This window comes from Mobula hypostoma, chromosome 3 (assembly GCF_963921235.1).
Source record: "Mobula hypostoma chromosome 3, sMobHyp1.1, whole genome shotgun sequence".
Lineage (NCBI taxonomy): Eukaryota > Metazoa > Chordata > Chondrichthyes > Myliobatiformes > Myliobatidae > Mobula > Mobula hypostoma.
This window is the reverse complement of record NC_086099.1, coordinates 153,190,510-153,205,979: the sequence shown is the minus strand read 5'-3', so window position 1 is coordinate 153,205,979 and position 15,470 is coordinate 153,190,510. Positions and strand designations below refer to the sequence as shown.

At 39.9% G+C, this 15,470-nt stretch overlaps 1 protein-coding gene across 2 annotated transcripts in view; it reads left to right on the top strand.

Annotated features, from left to right (window-relative positions):
• tmem245 (transmembrane protein 245) overlaps positions 1-15,470 on the top strand; it is a 125,538-nt gene that overhangs the window by 83,337 nt on the left and 26,731 nt on the right. For both annotated transcript variants that reach the window (XM_063043912.1, XM_063043911.1), the window contains 3 exons: positions 5,541-5,639; positions 6,064-6,195; positions 12,731-12,853. In XM_063043912.1, the coding sequence (XP_062899982.1) occupies positions 5,541-5,639; positions 6,064-6,195; positions 12,731-12,853 (354 nt within the window). The remainder of the gene's footprint in view (positions 1-5,540; positions 5,640-6,063; positions 6,196-12,730; positions 12,854-15,470) is intronic.

Genomic DNA, 15,470 nt, shown 5'->3' with positions numbered 1-15,470 from the left:
TTTTGATGAAAGATTTAAGTGCTTTTATTGTCACAGATGATTCCAAATGGAATCAGAAAGAACCTTTATTCTATGGAAAGAACAGAACTGACATCTTGGCCATCTGTATACCTCAATTTCTCTGTAATCCTTTAGCCATAAGCTTGGATAGCATGCATACCTTGCTTTTCTGACCATGTTGTCTACAAACAATTGGATAAGGATCTTAGTTACTATCTGTTCTTCAATCAGCTTGAGGATTTTGTATACCACATCGGTTTCCCCTCTCATTCCAAAGATATATGCGTTTAATTGGCCACTGTAAATCGTCCAAGTGAGTGATAGAATCTGGGGAGAGTTGAGGACAATGTGGGGAGAATTTTTTTAAAAGGTTTACTTTAACATAGTGGTCGCCAACCGGTCGGTCTTTGAGACTTTCCCAGTAGATCCCGAAAAAAATGAAAAATAAATAAATACACAAATACTGTTGTAATGTGAGCATTATAAAAATAAGTAATACTAATTAGGATATTGGTAATATAGCAATACTCCAGCTACTGAAAGCTGTTTGTAAAGAGAGATTGTTTCTGGGTTACGGGGTTTTAGTTCCGTTCTTACTGCCCAGTGTGCATGCGTGTATAGCTCCCCCGCCATGCACCGCGGTAGAAAAGACAGGAAGTAAAACCCCGCAACCCGGAAGCAACCTCTCTTTACAAACAGCTTTCCGTAGCCACATAGTGGGAGTATTGCTATATTACCATTATCCTAATTTGTATTAACTGATCTTTATAATGTTTACATTACAATACTTCTCCCCCTTTAAATTCCAACATTACCCAAATGTAAATAACTGGGAAACAAAAAACAGTGGTGTCATTATCTTGCATACCTCTGAAACATATACTAGTGTCTCAGTAACAGCTTACTGTTACTACAAAACACCTGAAAAACATGGCAGATTCAACATTCAGTCTAACAAAGGAAACTGTCCATTTGAATATTCAGTCTGTCAGGAGGTTTGCGAGGGCACTGCTGCAACAGATGAAAATTATGACATCTAAGTACAGGAGCTGTCTTACTGACAGACACCTCTCAGACTGGCTGTCTGTAGTTATGAGCCAAATTTCAGGGAACTAACAAAGTATTCAGCCCCAGTCATCACACTGAGTGCAACAGTCAATTTTTATTCATTTACTTTTCGTGTTGAAATAAAATTAAATAATGAAACATAGAATTAAAGGTGTTGTAATATGAGCATTATAAAAATAAGTAATACTAATTAAGATAATGGGAATATAGCAATACTTCCGCTACCGAAAGCCGTTTGTAAAGAGTAGTTGTTTCCGGGTTGCGGGGTTTTACTCCCGGTCTTTTCTGCCCGGTGCGCATGCGTGTGACTAAACGATTTAGTAGGTCGATCTTGCCTTTCACTAAGGTCGACGTAGGGGATCTTGGGCTTAAAAAGGTTGGCGACCACTACTTTAACACAAGTAGTATTAACAACAAGAGTGATTACCTTAGAGCACGGATCTGTACATGGAATTATGATGTGGCCATGGGAAAGGCTTTGCTTTTGCAAGGGCAGGAAATGATGGGCCCATTGTTATGGGTGACTTTATCTTCCCTAATATGGATTGGCATTTCCTTAGTACATGAAGTTTAGATGGGCCAGAATTTGTTAGATGTGCCGAGGAAGAATTCCTGACATAGTATGTTGGCAGTCCTACCAGAAGAGAGGCTAGACTGGATCTATTAGTAGGAAATGAATCTGGTTAGATGATAGATCTCTCTGTGGGAGATCATTTCGGAGATGGGGACTACAACTCCTCCAACCTTTTAGCATAGCCATGGACAAGGATAGGAGCAGACAATATGGGAAAGTATTTAATTGGGAGAGGGCTACTTATGATGGTATTAGGTAGAAACATAAGGAATGTAAATTGGAAACGTTCTCAAGGAAATGCACAATGGAAGTGTGGAGGTTGTTTAGGAAGTACTGGCATGGGGTTCTGGATAGGTTTTGGTAGGTTGAGAAAACCATGGTTAACAAGAGAGGTGGACATTTAGTCAAGAGAAAGAAGGAAGCACACTTAAGGTTTAGAAATAAGAATGAAACGGGACTCTTGAGAGTTACAAGCTAGCCAGGAAGGAACTTAAAGAATGTACTTAAGAGAGCTAGAAGCAGACATGAAAAGGCTTTGGTGAGCAGGATTAAGGAAATCCCCAAAGCATTCAATATGAACATAAAAAACAGGAAGATGACTATTATGAGGATAGGGCCGATCAGGGACAGAAAATGAAACGTGCCTGGAGGTTGAGGAAGCAAGGGAGGCTTGTAACAAATACCTTGCTTCAGTGTTCTCCAGGGACAGGGACTTTGACAAGTGTGAAGTCAGATATATTAGGTGTTGTGCTGGAGCATGTTGAAAGGGACAGTGTTCGAGCTTATGAAAAACATTAGGGTAGACGTGTCCCTGAAGATACTGTTTTGCCTCTATAAAACTCTGGTTAGGCCATACTTGGAGAATTGTGTTCAGTGCTGATCGCCTCATTGTAGGAAGGATTTGGGATGTTTAGAGAGGCAGCTGAGGAGATTTACTAGGATGGTGCCTGGATTATGTCTTGTGAGGAAAGGTTGCACAAGCTAGGGCTTTTATATTTGGAGCAACAAGGAATGAGAGGTGACTTAATAGAGGTATTTAAGATTGAGAAGCAGAGATAGTGTGGGTAGCCAGCACCTTTTCTGCAGGGAGGCAGTGGCCCATATATTCTTTTAAGGTTACTGGACACAAGTTTAGGGGAGCTGTCAGAGGTCGTTTTTTAGCAGAGTGTTAAGTACCTGTAGTGAGTACTGCTGGGAATGGTGTTTGAGGGTTATACAATTGGGACATTTAAGAAATTCTTAGGGTTTTACATGGATGTAAGAAAATATGGCCAGTTCTAGGCTCTTTAGAAGGGATAGCTTAGATTAATTGTGGAGTAGGTTTATATAGGTCAGCACAACATCATGGGATCATGGGCTCGTTATTATGCTATGTTCTAAATAATAGAGGATTAGTGCAAAATAGGTAGTTGATGGTCAACATGTGCCAGTGAGCTGAAGAGCCTATTTCTATGCTATATCTCTTTATGACTCTTAATAATTACATAAGTAATGAAGTTGCTCAAGATCTTGGGTAGTTTACTAATCTCAAATTTGTCACTATTAAAAGTTTTCAACATGCATGGAAAATTTCCTTCTACTCCTTTCCCTCTTTCCCCTGTTTTTCTTCCTCAAGTGCTGGTCCAGATCACAGTCAACAATCTTTCTAGTTTTACACTCCACAAAAGTGATATTATTTCTCTACAAATTAACTGATCAGTGATTAGCTATGAAAGAAACAGTGTAAATAAATATGCGTAGCCTGTTATGCTAAATGATTCTCATGGGAAAATATTTCAGTAAATGAACTTATTTACTGCCCATTATGCCACTGGTGCTTAGGGCAGCAATGAAGGTCCTCCATCTCCGTCTGTCCTTGCCCATCTTCTCCATTGTGCTCCAGGTGTGCTCAGGGTCCTTATTTCTGCCTGTACGGTACTGGACTAAGTTGTCATAGGTCTCCTGTGTTTCCTCTGCTCTTCAAGGGTCCAATGAAGTGCTATCTTGATGATGGTCTCAACACGTACCCAATCCATCTCCAACATTTCCTCATCATGATGGTGGCCATGTCTTCTTGATGACGCTGAAGGAGTAGGGCATGGTTGGAGTTCTTTCTTAGCCAGAAAATACAGAGGGTCCTGGTGTGCAAATGACGATAGCTTGGCAAGGTTGCTGTCTGTCATGCACCGGCGTTCTGACCTATACAAGTGTATGGACTGAACACAGCTCTGGTAGAGTTTCACCTTGATGTGGATGCTGTACCTGGTTATTCCTCATATGCTGAAAGATGCTGCCTGGGTAGGTGAATCTGCTGGTGCTGGGTAACTCAGTGCCATATGGCTTGATGGGAGGAAGAGACCCTACTTTGAGGGTCATGGTTGCAGTCTTTCTCTGGCTGACTCGAAGTCCAGGTTGTCCACCAAGGTTACATAAGCGCTGAGTTTTCTCCTGTATGTGCTGGTATGTACATGTGAGTAACGTGAGGTCATCCACAAAGTCAAGATTTTCTAAAGTAGGGAATAAAGTCCACCTAATGCCTCTCTGCTTATCTTTCATTGTTTGCCTCATAACCCGGTCAATCACCAGCTTAAATAATACCCCTGACGTCACACAGCCTTGCCAGAAGTCTTGACTTCAAAGCTCAAATTGCAGTCCCCAACTGAGCAAGTAAAATTAGTATAGAAACTCTGGATAAACTGGACGATTTTGAAAGGACCTTGTATATCTGCGAATTCACTGGAGGCTCCCCCTGTGGGTGTTTATCAAAAGCCTTTTCAAGTCCACGAAATTCATACACAGTTGTCTCTGCCACACACTGCACTGCTGTATGATGTTACGCAGGGTGAAGATCCGGTTGACACAGATTCTGCTCTTCCTGAAGCCAGCTTGCTCTTTCCTCAAGCACACATTGATTGCATCTGTAATCCGTTAGACAATGATTTTGGCGAGAATCTTGCTGGGTACTGACAAAAGTGTGATGCCACACCAGTTGTTGCAATCACTTAGCACTGCTTTCTTGGGAATCCTAACAATGTCTCCCTTTGTCCAGTCCTTGAGTACTTGCCCCATTCCTAGATTATAGTAAACAGTGGTTGCAGGATGGCTGCTGCAACTTTTGGTTCAACTTTGAATCATTTGCCCTTCAAATCATTATGTCCTTCAATAAATAAAGTTGCATGGAAATTGGTAAAAGGCTAATCAAGAATCAGAATTTATCCCTTTCCTAACCAACTTTGGAAATCCTCTTTTTGGAACAGTGAACACATCAGTCATGAAGGGTGAGATGAAAATCAAAAAGGTGCAGATGCTGGAAATTTGAAATAAAATTAGAAAGTACTGCAAACACCCAGCAGTCAGACAGCACCGCTGTAGAAAGAGAAACAGGGCTTATGTTCCAGGTCCAAGGCCCCTTGTCAGAAACTCAATGGATCGGGTTCAGGATTTTAATATTTGCAAGGTTACTTTCTCTGTGTGAAGCATTTCTAAACTGTGGAAACATCCTAATTATGTACCTGTCATAAGCAGCGCTCATTTAAAATATCTATCGGACCATGTACAAGAAAGCATCCAGTTTCCCAGATTTGAATTTTGCCTGTTCTCCCTCTTTTTCATCACTTAGTCTCTATAATTTTTCCGCTTTTTGTCCCAACCATTTCAGAATTTGTGTCACAACTTTTAAATTATATAAACCAGGGGTTCACCATCTGTGGTCCATAGACACCTCTATTAATGCTAAGTCTCCATGACATTCTTAAAAAAAGGTTGGTAACCCGATATATAAACTCTTAAATTTCTTCCTTGGGTCATGCATTAGTCGGTTCCTGAAACTTTTGGTTGATTTTTAAATTACTTATATTCTCATATCTCAAAATTGATCCTATTCTGATTATCTTGTGTTTGTATCTTCTATCTTGTTTAGCTTCATAAGATGTTGGGAGACAAGGTGAACAATACAACAGTTATAGAGAAGCAAGTTCTGGAGCTCTGGGATAGGTTATATCAAAATTGGTTTGTAAAGGTGAGTGTTGATATCAATTGTAACTATATAAAAATGCTCATAAATATGGTCAAGAAAAAGTAATCACATCTGTGATTACGGTCTTCCTCCTCTATTAATCTGCCATGATCTCAATTTCTCCCATTGCCTTCTGTCTCTAACCTCGTCCCTCATCTATGTGTTTGCCATCCCCAGGGCCCTCCCTGCATCCTCTTGCAGAGCTACCCCACCCATTTCCACAGGTCTTTCCCCTCCCACAAGTGTTTCTGCCTCTCGCTGCCACTTCCTTGGGATAACATATATATTCTTTCAAAGTGTTCATTTGCCAGATAGTTGCGAAGTCTGTGAGTGATCTTTCCATGTGGTCTTGAGCTGTTGCTAATTAATTTTCACAATGTTGTCTGTATTACTTATTTTGACAATCTACTTTTATTTCTTTATCTAGAATGTAACTCATTCTGGAAGGCACAAGGGGCACAAATACACTATCAGTCGGCAGAATAGTTGGCTTGGAGATATGTTAGACTGGCAAGATGTTGTCTCCTTTATTCATGAGAACATTGAGACATTTCTTTCCGTGAGTATCTTGCATGTTAATAGTTTAAAACAAGTCCTTGTCTTTCATTTAATCTACACAAAGTAACAGCAGTTTTTAAAATTGGGATGAGCATTATGCATTGTCTAGTTGTCCTTTAATAATCATGAGGATGGATGACTTGAACTGGTGAAGGTGTTACTGCAAAGCCATGGGAGTTTCTGGGATCTTATCTCAGAATATTTTCAGAGTTTTGGACAGTACTAAAAGAAACTCAGATATTTGGGATGACAAATGAATGTTTAAGATTTTCTAATAGGTGTGTCCTCACTACTGAGTTGCTGAAATTGATGTTGCTTGGGAGAATATGTATGAAACAAAGAGAATTGATCAGGCAATTGCTGTTGATTCCTCTGGAGGGACTGGACAGAATTGGGCTTTAGTCTAAGATTCCCCATGATGGGGCATCTCTCTCCATTCACTATGGTCAACTTTGTAGGCCCAAATTGAATGTTATCTTTACATGAGGTACTCGGGAGCCTTGACCTGTTGGGCTATAAACAGGTGCTGGAATTTGGGATTAGGCTAGATAGATCTAGGCTATACACAATGGGTAGAATGATGTATTGTGACAGAAGCATATTAATATTTGATGCAGTGTGAATATATTTGCCCATTCTGTCCATGCCAGGCAGAAAGAGATAGTTGGATTAGCACCCTCCGTATCTCTCAGCCTGTTACCCTGTTGTTAACACTCCAGGTGTCTTTTTAAATCAAATCAAGTTTAATTTGCCTTTCAAACCATACATGGAAACAGTCAAATGAGACAATATTCCTCTGGGACCAAGGTGCATAACATACATTCAAAATAGAGAGAGAGAGAGAGAGAGAAAGAAAGAAAAAAACACACACATCGTTACGCAAGAAAACACATGTAAAGTCCAAGTGCCTGAGTGACATGCAAATGGATGGTATGGCTCCGGGCAATCCATCCTGTCATTCCACCAATTGAACACTGGAGGGCAGCACTTACAAGAGCGACCAGCTCCTGCCCATGTTACACCACCTCCAGCGTCGTCTCACCTGGACGGCAGCAGGCAAGCCTGCTGTTTGAGGCCTAATCCTCGCTGCAACTGAGGCGAGCTGTCTGTCTCATTGTCTGTCTCGCCACCGAACAAGTGAAACAGGCCTGCAGCTTCTTATATTATCAATGTCCAACAGGGTCTTGCGATCACAAGAGAAACGTCCAAGACAATGACTACATGCTGCTTTTGTGCACCAACTCCGATGTCTTCAAGTAGCAGACAGCAACACGGTCTGCACCCAGCTCAGCTCCTCTGAACCCTCTCTGACCTGTCTGTCGACTTCTCCAAGCCGAGCACCGGCTTCCCCTTTGACATCCCGGCCGGCTGCTCCAAACTAATGCAGTAGACCTGCTGAGTTCATTGTTCCTGGAGTCCAATATAGTCTTACAATCATAAAAAAAATTTTAAAAGAAAAGTGCACCTTCGGTTGGCCCACTGAGGCCGCTGTCTTACCGGAAGATAAATTCGTTTTAAATCCATTGAAGATTTCTGCCTCTTTCAGGACATTTTCAATGCGTCACTACTTTGTGCAAAAATATTCTTCAGTTTTAATCCTATTACTATTTACCTTAATAGTCACCATTATATTGATTTTTATGCTAAGTAAAATAGATACAGATTCAGGCCTCTTATAAATGTATTCTCAGTCCCTTTATTCTATTGAAGATGGCCCTAGTCTTGTACCTGATACTTCCCACAGTTAGAGTTGTATAGCATAGAAGCTGGCCCTCTGGTCCACCCTGTGTTTGCTAGCTATCAGTGCTTATCTATGCCCATCCCACATGACTGTATTAACTACTTCCTCTAAGCCTTGCTCATTTAAGTTCCTGTTAAGATGCCTCTTAAATGTTGTTACTGTTTCTCCTTCCACAACCTCAGCTGGCAGTTCATTCCAGATATCATCCACTGTGTTTGGAAAAGTTTACCCACAGATGCTCTTTAAATCATCTCCTTAATCCTATGCCTTCTTTTAGACACCCCTACCATGGGAAACCAACATTGGCTATCAACCCCTCTCATAATTCTACATTTCTCTGTCATGTCACCTCTTGCCTTCTTTGCTCCATAGAAAACAAGCCTAGTGTATCCAATTTTTCTAAATAACTCAAGGCCCCCAAACCAAATAACATCCTTTTGAATCTTTTTTGTATCCTTTTGAGCCTAAACAAATACTTTCTAAAGTGTGGTCACAAATTGCACACAATATTCCTGGCTTGGCAATATCCTCAGAAATCTTCACCTCTAAATTTACCAGCAAAGTACTGCCAATGGAGGTGCAGCAGAAACTTGCAGGATCTTTGTTAGAAGATCAGATCACAAAACTTCGAAGTACATTTATTATCAAAGTTTGTCTGCAGTATACAACTCTGAGATTCGTCTTCTCCAGACAGCCACGAAACAAAGAAAACCATGGAATCCATTCAAAGAAAAACATAACATAACCCCTATGCAAAAAAAAAACAAGTTATGCAAATAACAACAATGTCTTTGTATAATGTTTCCATCTTGATGTCATGTTACATCACTTAGGCTGTTTATTCTGTCCCTCTGACATAGAAGTAAGTTTCCAGTAAGATGCCCATCCTCAGTGATGCTCTTAAGTATTTCTGTCAATGAATGCAGTTCATCTCTTTTCACTACCATTTAAAAAATTTTATATTTTCAGTTGACATTTAATTAACTGCCCTGTCCCCTTGAGTTTTGGTGATACATAGAATACAAACCAATTTTCTATGAATATGCTATATTTTCACCAAAATATTGGATTTTCTCCTGTTTTTTGGTGTTAATAATAAAAGATTTTTTTAAAAACTTCATTTTAAAATAGTCCATGAAGATTTTTTAATGGTTCTGAAGAATCTCCTATGCTTCGATTGCATTTTACATTTATTTTGCATCATGTTTGAATATAATGATGCCAGTAGGGTGCAGCACATAGCTATAGCTTAACTTGATGTTATGTTTTAGATATGATTCTCATGTAATTCTGTAAATTCTACGTTGTCATTTAATCACAGTTATTGCAAAAGCATATTAAAGCATTAGTCATAGATATTTGACAGCAGCCAATCAGAATGGAGTCTGATAGAAGAGGTGACTCAGACAGGTCGGCGAGTGTGCATTAAAGGCAGCACTTCATGTTTGAACAGTGGCCAATCAGAGTGAAGTGGTGACACAGATCAACAGGTGTGCATTAAAAAGTAGTGCTTTACGGGAGTTTCAGTGTTTGAACAGTGGCCAATCAGAGACTGGGATTCATTAGCAAGGGCAAATAAAAATAAGAAAAGGGCAAGTGGAGCAGCCGTTGTTGGAGTGGACAATGCTAGAGTAGGCATTTGAGGCTTCGGCAAGGAGAAGAGAGGCTTGAGTGATAGAAGGTGAAAAGATGCAGGTGGATTTTTTTTTGTTTATTCATTGTTTCCTTCTTTATAATTGCACAGGTAGAGCAGTTGGGATGCCAGGCAGGATAGTTGAATGCTCCTCTTGCAGAATGTGGAAAAGCAGGGAGACCTGTGTCTCCAGGACTTTACCTGCAGGAAGGACATCCAGCTGCAGCTTCTAATACTCCGCTTTAAGGAGTTGGAGTTAGAACTGGATGAACTTCGGATTATTTGGAAGGCTGAGGGGGTGATAGAGAGGTAATTACACTCAAGGTGCAGGACGTAGGAAATTGGGTAATAGGAGGGTGAAAGGGTTTATACAGCTAGTGCAGAGTACCCCTGTGACCATCCCCCTCAACAACAGGTTTACCACTTCAGTCAGGTCTCTGGCATTGAGTCCAACTCTGTGGCTCAGAAGGGAAGGATGGGGGGATTTCTTTGGGGAACAGAAAGGAGTTTCTTTGGACAAGAATGAGATTCCACAATGCTATGTTGCCTCCCAGGTACCGGGGTCCAGGACATATCAGGTCGAGTCCTTGGCATTCTTAAATGGGAGGGTGAGCAGCCAGAGGTCGTGGTCCATATCGGTACTGATGGCATAGACAGGAAGAGGGTTGAAGTTCAACAGTGTGAGCTCAAGGAGTTAGGTGCTAAGTTAAAGGACAGGACCTTCAGGGTTGCTACCCATGCCACGTGCTAGTGAAATGAAAAATAGGAAGATCACATGGCTAAGGAGTTGGTGTAGGAGTGAGGGCTTCACATTTTTGGATCATTTGGCTCTCTTCCAGGGAAGACGGGACCTTTACCAAAGGCATGATTTGTACCTGAACTGGAGGCGTGGGGGGGCAATATCTTGGCAGAAAGGTTTGCTCATACTGCATGGTAGGGGATTAAACTAGAGGTGCAGGGAGATGTGAACCAGAGTGCCAGAACAAATGGTGGAGTGATTGTATAGACAGATATTGTTAAGGCCTCAGACAAAGACAGGAATCAAAAGGTTGAGCATGGTGAGACTAATTTTCCGAGCTGTGTATCTTTTCTTTTCTTTCTTTTTAAATCTTTTTATTGAGTAAGTATACAAAGCTGTGTATCTTTTAATGCAAGAAGTATTGTATGAAAGACAAATGGAGCTCAGGGCATGGATCAACACTTGGAATTATGATATTATAGCCATTAGTATGACTTGGTTGTATGAGAGGCAGGACTGGCAGTTCAATATTGCGGAGTTCCATTGTTTTAGACGTGACAGAGTGGAAGGAATTAAATGGGGAGGGGGTCACATTACTAGTCAGGGAAGATGTCATGACAGTGCTCAGAACAGACTGGAGAGCTCGTCTAGTGAGGGTTTATGGGTAGAATTGAGGAATAAAAAAGATATGACTGCATTACTGGGGCTATATTACAGACCACCCAACAGTTCTAGGGATTTAGAGGATTAGAGGAGCAGTTTTGGTCACCTGCCTGCAGGAAAGATGTAAATAAGATTGAACGAGTACAGAGAAAACTTAGAAGGATGATGCCAAAACTTGAGGACCTGAGATATAGGGAAAGGTTGAATAGGTTAGGACTTTATTTCCTAGAATGTAGAAGATCGTGGGGACATCTGATAGAGGCATACAAAATTATGAGCGGCATAGACCACCCAACAGTTCTAGGGATTTGACACACTGTATCTCATTTAGTCCTTTTACAATAAGAGTCCCAGTCAAATGAGTAAAGTTAAATGACCTACTACAACCTTATGTTTCTTGTAACAGTGTGCAATTTGTAGAGAGATTGCACACTGTTACAAGAAACATAAGGTTGTAGTAGGTCATTTAACTTTACTCATTTGACTGGGACTCTTATTGTAAAAGGACTAAATGAGATACAGTGTGTCAAATGTGGTCAGGAAAGTTTCCTGAATTAATACATAGAAATCCCAATGAGAGAGTGTGCGCAATATTTGATGTGCCTTTAGGGAGTGAGACAGGGCAGGTGGCTAAGTTTATGTAGGGGAACACTTTGCATCTAGTGAACATAAAGATATTAGTTTCAAGGTATTTATGGAAAAGGATAGATGTGGAGCTCGGTTTGAGATCCTGAATTGGAGAAAGGCCAACTTTGATGGTATCAGAAAGGATCTGGTAAGCGTGGATTGGGACAAGCTGTTCTCTGACAAAGGTGTACTTGTAAATGGCAGACCTTCAAAAGTGAAATTTTGAGGGTACAAAGCTTGTATGTGCCTGACAAAATAAAAGGCATGGGTAATAGGTTTAGGAAACCTTTGATTTCAAGAATTTTTGAGGCGCTGATTAAGAGAGAAAAAAAGGAGGTGCATAGTAGTTATAGGCAGGTAGGAACAATTGAGTTACAAATGAAGATATCTGGGAATACAGATCTATAATTCTTTGAAAGTGGTAGATAGGGTTGTAAACAGTGCTTTTGGCACATTGGCCTTCATAAATCAATGTATTGAATACAGGAGTTGGGATGTTGCAGTTGTATAACGCATTAGTGAGGGCTATTTGGATATTGTGAGCAGTTTTGGTCACCTGCCTGCAGGAAAGATGTAAATAAGATTGAACGAGTACAGAGAAAACTTAGAAGGATGATGCCAAAACTTGAGGACCTGAGATATAGGGAAAGGTTGAATAGGTTAGGACTTTATTTCCTAGAATGTAGAAGATCGTGGGGACATCTGATAGAGGCATACAAAATTATGAGCGGCATAGATAGGGTTGACTGTGTTCTCCATTCTTTTTATTCTGTTATTGTAGACTAATACTCTGGAAGCTTTCTAGTGCTTTCAAAATTGTGTGTGACCCTTAACTTATTGACTCTCTGTCTGGAGCCCACTTCTTTAATATTGGAGACAATGCATATTTATATAATTAGGTGAGTATGCAAAAGGTATAACATAGAAAGATGTTCTGATTGATTGTTGATTTAAATCTTTTAAACCAAAGGCCCTGTAGACTTTTGAATTTAATTATCTAATCAGTTCTGTAGTTATCAGCTTCAGCTGCACCATAAAATTGTGTAGCTGAATGCTGAGGCCTGTTGGATTGCTTCTATTATTAAGGGAAACGAAGCAAATATTTCTCACATTTTGTATTTGCATTCCCTTAGATACTGGAGTCTCTGTGGATTGTGATGAGCAGAAATGTGAGTTTGCTGTTCACAACTGCCACCACCTTACTGACGGTTTTGTTTCACAGCGGTACAGCGCTCCTCAACTTCGCCCTTTCCTTGGTGAGAAAATTACTGATGAGTTGTTTCTAACAATAGTACTGGAATGAATAAATAAAATTATACTTGTTCTATGTATCATAGAAAGATAATAGTGAAATATTTTCATTTTTGTTATCACAAGAACATTGTTTTCCAGTCCCGTGGATGATTTTGCTGCATTGTACTAAACCATCGGAATAGTAACCCAGTTTCATAAAGGTGGTGCTCAATAGCATGCATGTAGCTGAGGGAGGAAATGTATTTTAACAAACAGCTATGGTACATTTAAAACTGACCACCTGGTTTGGTTTATTAATGCTCCTTTATGACAGTTCTATATATATATATATACACACACACATTCCTTACATGTGATTTTCTCCAGTCCCGCGAGAATAAATTGTATGCTCCTTGTATTACAGAGCTTTTGATATAAAGATCACTATTCTTCTCGCTCTTTAACATTATTTTCAATGCTGTCGATAGTATTTTAATATTGGGCATAGTAGATGACCACCCCAAGTCTCTGTTTTTAGCTTTTCATCATTTAAAAATGTGCTGTTCTTTCTATTTTTGTGTCCATCAGCAATAACCTTGTGTTCACCTGCATTGGTGTCCATTTGGGGTTGGTTTGCTCATTAATTCAATATATTGATATTTCTCTGTATATGGAAACATAAAATTATTCTGCTTATAATGAAACCATGCATGCCATCAGCTAATTTTGATTTGTGGCTTTCTGTCCTATTATGTATGTCATTTGTGAACGTTATCAAACATTTTAGCCCTGATGCAGACCACTAAAAAATGGCATTAGTCATCTTCTTACAATTTCAACACCTTTCCTTAACACTCCTCAGCAAAGATTTTGCTTCCCGAATACATTTGGGTGTATCATAGATTTTTGGGCTGCTGGTCATGAAAATCACCATGAAGTTTCCTACCACACACCTTTTTTATGGAATGGCCTATATTTGTTATTTCAATTAATAATTCAAGTCAATTAAAATGTTGCCCAAAATGTAGCTATAAAGTTTTCTATCTTGTCCAAGCAAACCTGGGAGTGTTTTGGGTTGCCAGCATGACCCACAACAATGGCATCTTTGTATTGCTTCTTCAGCCTGAAAGCTGTGCTTCCATACAACAGCAGTGTCCACCCTTCAACACCAATGGGCTGTACAGTACACATGAAGATAACACCGAAATTTGTACGCCTTGTTGAAACACAAATAATGATGGAGGCAGCAGCCAGAGAACTGAATGAATATAAATGAATTGATCCACTTGACCCGAAACAGGAGTGTGTGGGCCATGGCAGTCAAAGCTCGAACTGGATATGGCACCTGATGATGATGTTGAAACACATACAGTACAGCGACTACAACTAGAACATCTGTGGTGATCTGAAAGTGTGGCACTGCCACTAGGAATGCAGCTCAGATACACTAAATAATGTTGTTTCATTTGCGAATGGGACCACCATGCTAAAGAATCTCATTACATTAAAAAGGATTGGCCACTCCATAAGCAGTTGGTTCAAGGTCAGAAAAGTATGGCACATAAGTCACTTGCAGACCCAACAAAGATATTTTAGCTCCCCCCCCCATATAAAACTGGGACTTAGGAAAAATTTTGTGAAAGCAATGACCAAGGAAGGTGAAGGATTTTGATATCTGAGACGTATTTCCCAGAATAACTGATGCCAAGATTAAGGAAAGTATTTTTGTTGGGCCACAAATCAAACAGGTTATCAATGGCAAGCAATTTGAAGAATTCTCATGGGACTGAAGAAAATCACCTGGAAGGAATTCAAGGATGTTCTTGAAAATTTTCTTGGCAACTATAGAGCACCAAACTATGTGTGGCTGGTTGACAACATAGTTCAATGCTTCAAGCATACAAATCCATGAAGTGCATTTTCTGCATTCCCATTTAGATTTCCCCTGCAAGTCATAGCGCTGTCAGTGATGAGCAGGGTGAAATGTTTCATCAGGGCATTGTGGTCGTGGAGAAACGGTACCAGGGCAACTGGAATCCATCAATACTGGCTGATTATTGTTGGACAGTTAAGCAAGAGGCCTCAGACACAGAGTACAAATGAAAATCATCAACAAAACATTTTTAGTTCAGTGAACTATTACGAAGTGTCAGCACTGTTATGTAATTAAATGCATTATATTCAATAAAAGTTAATTTTTTGTTTCTCCAAATTCCTATGTAATACATGTAGTCTGAAGTTATATTTTTATTCGGCTTCAAGCAGTCTATCATAACCACAAAAAATACTGAGGAAGCAACACTCTCTGAAAAAAGTTTGCTGTCCAGGATAATACATTTATCACCTCTTGCCCTTAGCAAATTTGCTAAGCAGGTTAATGATTTCACCTCAGTTCCACAGGCTTATGCTTGAATTAACTGTTTCTTAAAGGTGACTTGCATATATATGTTCCTAGCAATAAACTTAAGAACAATAGTCCCTCCCAAACAAGTGTCTTCAAGAAATGAACCAGTAAAATTTGCAAATAAATTTCTATTGTCTTTGATATGGAAGCATAAAAAAACCTTCCGGTAAGTACTTGGATGTCAAAGGTACAACTAGTGTTATGGGTCTTTGGAAAATAGTTCGAAGTTCAAAGTA